Consider the following 10,002-nt stretch of genomic DNA (forward strand, 5'->3'; position numbering starts at 1 on the left):
TTATAGTCAAAATTAAATCAAAACTAAATCTTATTAATTTCAAATAATCAAGGATGAGCATCAAGTATGTGAAAGAAAAGAGGAAACTTCTGACCGGATTGATTAGCATCCTATGAAGTTTTGTCATCCCTCTGGAGTTTCTAATTTCGCGTGTAAATTTTTATAAATAAAAAATCAATAATTATGAATAAAAAAATGCATCCTCTGCTCGCTTCGGAGTTCGGAGCCCTCAACATATTTATACAACTCAAAACTTCAATTCCTCTGTCCTCGTTTCCTTCTTCCTCCTTCAGCTATTCTCTCTCCGTCGCTCTGTTGGGTCGCAATGGCTTCATCTTCTTCACCGAAAACAACCAGAAAGCCTGGGAAAGGAAGGCGCAAGATCGAGATCAAGAAAGTGGAACAAACCAGTAAGCGTTTTGTCACATTCTCGAAACGCAAATTAGGCCTCTTCCGCAAAGCCGCCGAACTATCCCTCCTCTGTGACTCCCAAATCGCCGTCGTCGTCTTCTCTCAATTCGGCAAGGTCTACACCTCCGGCTACCCCGACCCCGATGCCGTCATCCGCCGCTACCTCTCCGGTACCTCCTCCTTATCCTCAGACCCTACGTCGGTCCAAGGTCCGGAAAGAGAATCAGCGATGTCGCCACTGAGGCGGGAATACGAGGAGGCCATGAAAGTGTTTGAGGAGGAGAAGAAATCTCTGAATTCTGGGATTCTCGGGTCGGGCTACGGATCCGAGTTCTGGTGGAATCGTTCGGTTGGGGAGATGGGTTTGGAGGAAGTAGTGCAGTTCAAGGAGCGCATTGAAGAGTTGAGGCAGAATGTGATGGCCGCGGCGGAGAAGGAGAAGAAGAAAACTCAGCTGATCGATTTACCATCGCCGCCGGTGACGACGGCGGAGTCTCTGTATCTCTCTGTGTTGATGAGCGACGACACGTTTGGGATTGACCAGACATGGGAATGGGATACTTTGAATGCAAGCATCAGTGGTGATAGTTCTTCCATGGTTCCGACCAGCAGCGATGTGGGGCATTATTAATTGTTTTGAACAGCCAGGAATTAACTTTAATTGGGTTTAACTTCTTAATTAATGTTGTTTAGGCAGGAATTTAGGAGATGGCGGATGCTGGTATTTTGAGTGAGTTTGTTTATTTGCTGTTTCAGTATATATGGCTTTCCTTCTTTAATTTTATGTTGCCAGATTAATTTCTTTCTCTCGTTCCGGGCTATCATGAATGAACATAGATTAGGGATCACGTATGTTTGAGACTTTGAGTTTGAGGTGTGTGTGATTTTGGAATCTGATTTTCAAGGCAGAATTTCATGTGATCATTATATATCAGGGGTGTTTGTACTTTTTGGAGGAACCATGCAAATGCAACGTGCAAGGAATCTAGTGTGGCAATTCACCTGTGAAGAGATATTGAATGTTCTAATTTAAAATTTTTAATTTATATTTTAGTTGAAAATTATTTTTTAGAGAGTATCAACTATCAATTAGGGAATTATCTTCTGACCAAAAAAAAATTAGGGAATTATCTTTGTTAAAATAGAAATTATAAAAGTTTTTAATGAATAATATGAACAATACAATCCAAATTAAATATTAAAAATATTTATAAATTAAATGTCCATATTTATTTTGGATGGTTAAGATTTAATATTAAAAATTTTATAATTTTTATAAATTTTTATTTTCATAAATATAATATAAAAATAAAGCTAATATTTTAATTTACACTGCCCAAAAATGATTTTTCTAAAAAAACAAAAAATAAGTTATGAAGTTTAAATCTAGACACCCAAATAAAGCTAAACGGTCCAAATCTCATCAAAAGTAAGCTTACGAGAATCATAACTTGTTCAAAGATTTCATGCCGTGGCTTTCCTTTGATATATACTCTATTTATTTAAAAATATAAAATATTTTTAATCAAATTTCACTTCAATAAAGTAATTATTTATTTTTAAATTAATTTTTTTTATATTTATTCATATTTAATAGAGTATTTTATGATAAAATAAATATAAAATAATTTATTAAGTAGGGATATTAAAAAAACAGTGATTATATTTTAAAAAATAAAAAATACTTTATATTTTTAAAAATTTAATCTCTCCAAAAATATTTTATATTTTTAAATAAACAGAATATGTATAATTAAAGCTGATAGGAAAGAAAGTCGAATAATACGTGGCTGATTACACACACACAAGTCAGGAGATGAGCGATTAATAGGGAGAAAGGGGTAGAATGGGAGGGTAAGAAAAGAGTATTAGTCCCACATCATCGTCAAGTGGGAAGGACGTAAAAAGGGCCAGAGGGGGCGCATTTCACACACTGGGTTGCTTTTCCTGCTGCATTGTTCCATTGAAAGAGACTTTCCCCTGGGGAAAAGAAATAGTTTTGTCTGGTTTTACCGATTCTTAATATATTGATTCTCTTTTAGTTCGGTTTTTAGAGGCTTGCCCCGAAAAAAATCTTAATATCTTCGTATTGAATTACTTAGTTTGAGAAATCATGTACGTCCTCCGTCTCAAATTATCAAATACTTTTAAATAAAATTTTATATACTAATAAACATTATTAAACACACTTAATAATTTTATTTTTTAAAAAATAAAAATATAAACTTTAAAAATACTCTTTATTTAATAACCTTAAATTTACACTTAATTATTATTAAATAGATAGAGAAAGGGTAATGTTAAAATAAGTATATTTAATAAAATATTAATCTTTTTAAAGTGTCTTATATTTTTGGACAATAAATTTCTCTTAAAAATATTCTATAATTTAAAATAAAGGGAGTATAAGTGATAAATTAATATTTGGTCACATATGCATGTAGTAAAAGAGCCTATGACTATTTAAACATGATGTCTCACGTTTTAGTCTGTGTAAATGTAAAAAACACATGTGAAAAAATTACACTACAACAAAATTGGTCATAGAGAATGGTTATTTTTACCATAGAACCATCCTCTATCCAAGCGTCCTTTATTGAAGAAACAAATATATGAAATTTTAGATTGAACCAAATATAAAACGACTCAATGGTATCAGGTTCAGCCCCAACTTCGCTATGTAGGAGAGGTTGCGGGATCGAACCTGGGGAGGTCCCTTAGCGCAGTGGGTGCGGGGATAATCCGTGTACTACCACGGAAAAAGCCGGCTGGGTTGCTGTGAAGTGGTCACGGCCTGGGGAGTACACCACCTTAGCGCAGAGGTGGGAATCAGGGCCGAACTTGGCCCCTAAGGACTCAGGCTTCAAAGCCTGGTTATTCAAAATTTGATCTATTTTTAAGACTCGACTCTTATTTATAAAACTCAAGATTAGGCCCTTAAGCCCTCTTTTTTAAAAAAATAATTTAAATAGAATATTTTAAAACTCAATATAAAACAAATTAAAATCTTATATGAAATTCAACATAAAATTTGACAAAAATTTATAATTTAGAATTTAAGATAAAGATTAAAATCTTTATTAATGTAAATTGAAATCTTTGTCATTATCATTTAAAAATAAAATATTAGATCCTTTAGATGTAGGTTCAATTGTTGAAGATATAGATGCAAATTTAATGTCAATTATCTTTACAACTTGTTTTTCATCACCTACAATAAGTATTAACCAAATTATGTTATTATCAGTCAAATATATGTATGTATATATATATATATATATAAAAGATAACATGGCTTGAAGGGTTGCCTGGATCCAAGTCTTTTTTCACAAGGTTTATTAGGGTTAAACTATCAAGCCCGATTACTTTAAGAAAAATTTAATTTTTAACTCCAAAACACTTAGTTAAATAGAACCTCCAAACCCGACCCTTATTTTTAATTCTATTTCTAAGATCATATAAGACGGTTATGGCAATAACTATCATATATTGCTAGTTTTTTAAAAAAATGGGGGGTTACTTTTCAGCAACCCCTTGCAATACAAACACAAACATATATATACAAGGTTAACAAGCAAACATGTGGTAGAAGTTTTCTTAAAAGAGCACTTAATACTTTTGCCTTTTAGTTGGAATAATATTGTCCGGAAGCGTTAAAAAGGGTGCAATATTATCTTATTGCAATTGACAATTTGTTGACCGTTTATTACATTTTGTTTGCCACATGACATTTAAAAAAAATTACAAAAAGACAAAAAGAACTCTTCTCCTTCATCCAAAGTTATGAGAAGCGGCAATACTAACATGGGTTTTGAAATCAAATTATAACCCAAAAATTGATTCATCTCTACATAATTCGTTGACCAAGAAGAATAAAAAATGCAAAGAAGGCTTCTTCTGCTGGTTATGGTGGGTTTAGCTTTGATGAAGAGTGTCATTTTGAGATGGTTTTTTCGTGTCTTCATCAACATTCTCCTTTGTCAACTCCGAAGAATTCTTCTCCAATCCCTCCCTTAAGCTCTCAAAAACGCACGACGTTTCTCTCCAAAATTGGTCTTCTTGAAACACAACTAAAAAAACACCTATAATCATAATTTTCTTCCTCCCATTTTCCTTCCTCACTAGAGGAAATTTTCCAAAAACTAAGAAAAATAAATAAATCTAAAGTAAATTAGCCAGATTCAGAGCAAAGCGATCCAAAATAAGTTAGGGCTTGAAAATCAGCTAGATTTAGAGAATAAAACAATTATATCCACCATGCAAAGATCAAAAAAAAAAAAAAAACCTCCCACTAAAATCAAAGATGAAAACACTAACGAAAACTCACCAAATTCATGGATGTGAGGGCCCTTGGGATAGAAAATTCATGGATGTAAGGGTCCCATCATCCTGTAGGATTTGAAAAGGAAGAAGCAGAGGCTAGGTTGAACTCAATAAAGATTGGGATTAGATTGATGGGTTTTGCTGGGGACCCTGATGAAGCTAAAGCCTCCATTGTGCAGCTACTTGAGCTTATCAGCAAGTCTCAAAGGAGTGGGGAGCAAGGCCGGAGTTGGAGAAAGAGGAAAAGGAAGAGGAAGAAAAATCAGAGGAGGAGTTTTGGAGTGAAATGGTGCAGTGGAATTGGAGAAAGAGAGAGGTAGAGCACGCTGAGGAGAGAGGGGAAGATAAGAAGGTTACACGTTAGCATTTTTGGTCAAAAAGCAATATTTAACAGTTAAAGGTTAGTAAAAATTAATAAAAGAAAAAAATTTCTCCATTTTTAACACTTTTGGAGCAACATCACTCCAATTAAAAGATAGAAATATTCAATGCTCTTTTTTAAAAACTTTTAGAGCATTTTTTCTTTGAACCCTATATATATAAGAATAATTTAGAATTAAAAGTACACTACTCACAGTTCAAAACTATATCATTCATAATGTAAAATTATCAAAAACTATTCTACTGACAAATCAATTATTATTTACAATTTAAAGTTAATAATTTTAAACCCCTCACAATTGAACTAAACTTATGATTCTTAAAAAAAAAATTTAAACTATCGACAATTGAACTAAATTATTTTTAAACTACCTTACTAAATATTATAATTTTGTGTTGCTCGTCACCCACGTGTCATATGCAAATCTATTACACTTTTCAAAAGCTTCATTAATGTGTAAATCCTTAAAAAGGAGTGTAGAACAATCTAACTAATACTGCAACGTACATGACAATGAAATTAGTAATTAAAATTCATTATATCATAAAAGCTTATACTGAATGACACATAACATGGGATGGGACTGCAACTTGCCCGTGAATGATGATATTTTTAACATATCTTATCACACAATAGCCATAAATGGCAGTGATTGAGTTATCGAGGGCATTACATGAAGAAAACTATATATATACACATATGTTGTTGATGTAAAAAATAAAAAATAATTGAGCAATTGATGATAAATATACATGTAATACATTTCATTCAATTGTATCTTTGTATTATTTGAACAACCTCCCATAGAAAAGATTGATTCTAATATAATAAAGATAAAAATGTTTAATAAGCTACAATTTTCATTTAAAAGTACCAACAGGTTATTATATTCTTAAACAAAAATCTGGTAGTATAACTATTTAAAATTGGGGTACTTAAATTCATCCTTGTATATTATAATTTCAACCCAACTCAATCACCACCACCAACAACAACAATAACATCCGTACTCTAAAAAAAAGAGAAAAAGATCAAAGAGGAAGCCACAGAAACAAAAGAAATGCACTAGGGTTTCATAATTAATTTTGCATTTTAGGGCACATTTTGAAGGCTCTAATCACTAAATTATAAGCTCCTAGCTAAAATATAATTGGAGTCTCCAAAATATTTAATTGCATAGCAAGAAGTTATGTGATTGCAATTAAAAATTAAATAACCTCATAAATACTAGTTTAAATGAAAGAAAATATAACAACTCATTTTACCTAAAAATAAGATAATATTATTCAAGCAAGCATCAAAATAAGCTAATCTATACACTTTTTGGAGCCACAATTCAAGCAACTTTTGATCTGTACAACTCAATCAAGCGTTAAAATAAGTACGCATTTCATCACTATATAAATTAGAGTCATAATTTAACTATAAAACTGCATGAAATTTTCTATTTCCTTATCCCTCTTTCTTTTTAGACATTTTATCAAATATCTCACATGAATAATGTTCAAACAATAAATCTAAATTCTATTTCTTCTAAATCTCATCCCAACATTTAATTTGAACTCACAATGGCATAGAGAATGTACAAAGAAAAAAAAACAAACAAACAAACAAGAGACAAAGAAAGAGCTTACAATTGATTTGAAGCTGGAGTGCCTAAACTACTATCTATTTAAGTTGAATATGTTAAGATTGAAATTGAAGACACTTTTGCCGAATGCAACACAATTTGGTTTTAGGTTTTAGGGTTTTAAGTTTTTGTCAAGTAAAATGGTTTGGCTAGGGAAGTTGAGGTTCTAAGCTTGTAGAAAGGAACAAGATGTTGCATGCAAGAGGAAAGGGAGAATATAATTCTGTTTGAAAATTGAAAGGGGCTAGGGATTTTAGTTTTAAAGAGTTATATAGGACGGTTTTATAAGCTAATCATCCTATTAGTGAAGCGCATCAAGGGCGGTTCACAAAAACAACTATCATCTGTGTTTTTTATTTTAAAAAAAGTAATTTTTTTAAATTCCAAAACATACATAGGACAGTTGTACAGTAAACCGTCTTATATTATTTACATATAGGACAGATCCTATTGCAATTGTCCTGTATATGTTCTGATGTTCCTCACACGCCTTTCTCTGCCTTTTTACATAAGACAGTTGTTAATATAACCATCCTATATAAGATGTTCTATGTTAATAATTTAAAAAAATTAATCTTTTAATTTTTTAATTTTTAACTTACATATAACTTAGTCTTTCAATTATAATTCACAATGATTTAGTCTCTCAACTATAACTCATTATCATCCAATCCTTTAACTTTTAATTCACTTATAACTAAATCCTTATTTTTTAATTTTTTAAAAAATTATCCTTATCAACTAATATGGATAAAAAATACTCATATATTGCTTTAAAGTATAATCCTCTTACTCTTTGATGTGAGATTTAAACTAATATAAAAAAAAATTAACAAAAGTTGAGAAATTAAATTATAAGTGAGTCAAAAGTTAAAAAATTAAGTTATAATTAAAGGATTGAATTATAATGAGTTATAGTCGAGGAATTAAATCACAAATGAGTTAAAAGTTAAAGAATTAAAGAATTAATTTTTTTTAATAATTTTGTATTAGTGCTGTATCAAGTAAGATACTTACATCAAAACTAATTATTTTGTCATATACATGTTTCCGGCTAAACATTCTAAAAAGTATAACATTTTACATGGTGAGCTGCTTACCATCTAGAAAGATAGCAAGAAGATAGACGTCAAAAAGGAGTCTTGGACGGGAAGCCATAAAAGAACAAGGATCGTAAATGCCGTGGACCTGAGCTCATTCTAGGTTGTATAAACCGACAAATCAGACAGGGTTAGCTATCCAACTTATCATCTCAGTCATAAATCTGAATGCCAACATAGATAAATTAAAAATAACTAAAAATACTCATATAATCTGAAAAATAATAAAGAGCTCTTAAAAAAAATTAATTAATTTAAATTAAATTTTAAGTGTTAAATTTTAAAAATTTATAATTTCATCTCTTAATTGTACAATTGTGTTGTAATGAATTTATAACTTATTTTTTAAATTTTAACACGATTGAAGGACAAAATTGTTTTCTCATTAAAATTTAAAATATAAGTTATAAATTCATTATAATACAGTTAAAAAAGTTAATAAATTAAATTGTAAATTTATAATCTTTAACACTTAAGATCCAATTTAAACTAATTAATTTTTTGAAATCTCTTTGTCATTCTTCTCGTATAATTTTGTCCTATCCATTCTCATCCATCTCTACATATCTTACTTTACACGCTTCAATTTATTAGGGACCGTCCCAATTTCCAGATATGCATTTTCACAATTCAACACAAGGGACATTACTTATAATGAATAAATATCTTCACTATTAATTACTCTCCCCTTGCAAATTGCCTATTGTCGTATTGCATATTACATAATAATGGTATATCTGATGTTTTTCTTTTTTTTAATGCAGGCATATTTGATCCTTTATTTGGGAAGATAACATTCATCGAACTTCCGAGGACTGGAATTCGATAACACTGATAATTAAAAATTTCCAATCAAATCAAGATATATGAAATGTTTTATATTATTTATTTTATAAAATATTTTTATAATTAATATTATTAATACTTTAAAATTTCTGCTCTTATTTAATTGAATAAAAATATATTAAGTATATAAATCAATTATTAAATCCTCCCCTGACATTTTTTCTACACAATAAGAAAGCATGTATAATTATATTTTTGTTGAAGGGGAAATATCTTGATAGTAATTTTTTTATACAACTATATGCTATATATCCGTATATACTACCAAATGAGATTCAATAATAGTGTTACTTAATTAGCTACAATTTAGGATGTTCTTCCAAGATGATTTTTCACATTCCTAAAGTTCAATTCAATATTCTTCATTTGTTTAAGAAAACCCAAGAACGAACTGACCATTTCTGGTATTAAAAAAAGGAGAAAAATAAAATATTTGGTTCTTATATTTTTGACTCAATTATAACTTAATCCTTAAATATTAACGTGTTGTAACTCGATCCTTATAATTTTAACTTGGTTGTAATTTAATTCCTAAACTTTAACTCATTACAACTTAATCCCTATAGTTTTAACTATTTAAAATATTGATCATTATATGTTCAAAATAAAATTTAAAAATTAAAATTATGTTGACATTTAGGAACAAATTTTAAATTACCAAAATTTTAATTTGATAAAGATTATAAAGATTTAATCTTTCTAATTTATTTTTTAATATATAGATATTAATATTTTACACGGTGAAAACTATAAGAATTAAATTACATTTAGTTAAAGTTTAACGATTGAGTTATAATTAAATTAAAACTTTAAAAATGTGTTATAATAAGTTAAAATTTAAAAATTAAGTTACAATTGAATTAAAATTATAAAAATTGAATGATTAATTTTCTCAAAAAGAAAAAAGATAATAGTATTAATGCTTCCAAGAATAATTTGAACTCTTAGAATTATATTTTTCAACATGTAAGCATCTTGAATTTGTAAAAGCTTATATTACTTAATTTAAAAAGTGAATCTCAATGTACCGTAGCAACATAAATTTGATAACGTTGGCTTCTTTAATGAACCTTTTTCTCCTTTATTTCTTTTTCATTGTGATCATTTACTGTATGTTATTTTAAAAGACAAAAAATAGGACAGGAACATTTTTTGTAGTTCTCACTAACGAGTAAATTTAGAAAAACAAAAGAAGAAATTGAGGGCTAGCTTTGAAGAATACATGAATGATTAGATTTTCCAGCCTGGCAGGCCCAAAAGGTATATTCATAGAGATATTTGAAGTCCAGACAAATCTCCATCAGAGTTGA

The 10,002-nt window shown here is 29.6% G+C and overlaps 1 protein-coding gene across 1 annotated transcript; it reads left to right on the forward strand.

Annotated features, from left to right (window-relative positions):
- The first annotated feature begins 304 nt into the window (after positions 1–304).
- On the forward strand, positions 305–1,042 carry LOC129299861 (agamous-like MADS-box protein AGL61). Its single transcript, XM_054938337.1, has one exon. The coding sequence runs from the start codon at positions 326–328 to the stop codon at positions 1,040–1,042; it is 717 nt and encodes a 238-aa protein (XP_054794312.1). The 5' UTR covers positions 305–325.
- The last annotated feature ends 8,960 nt before the right edge of the window (positions 1,043–10,002 follow it).

Source organism: Prosopis cineraria, unplaced genomic scaffold (assembly GCF_029017545.1).
Source record: "Prosopis cineraria cultivar Desert tree isolate PC_DT_omini unplaced genomic scaffold, ASM2901754v1 PC1331, whole genome shotgun sequence".
NCBI lineage: Eukaryota > Viridiplantae > Streptophyta > Magnoliopsida > Fabales > Fabaceae > Prosopis > Prosopis cineraria.

Coding starts and splice junctions, on each gene's coding strand:
- LOC129299861 (XM_054938337.1), top strand. CDS start 326: ATGGCTTCATCTTCTTCACCGAAAACAACCAGAAAGCCTGGGAAAGGA.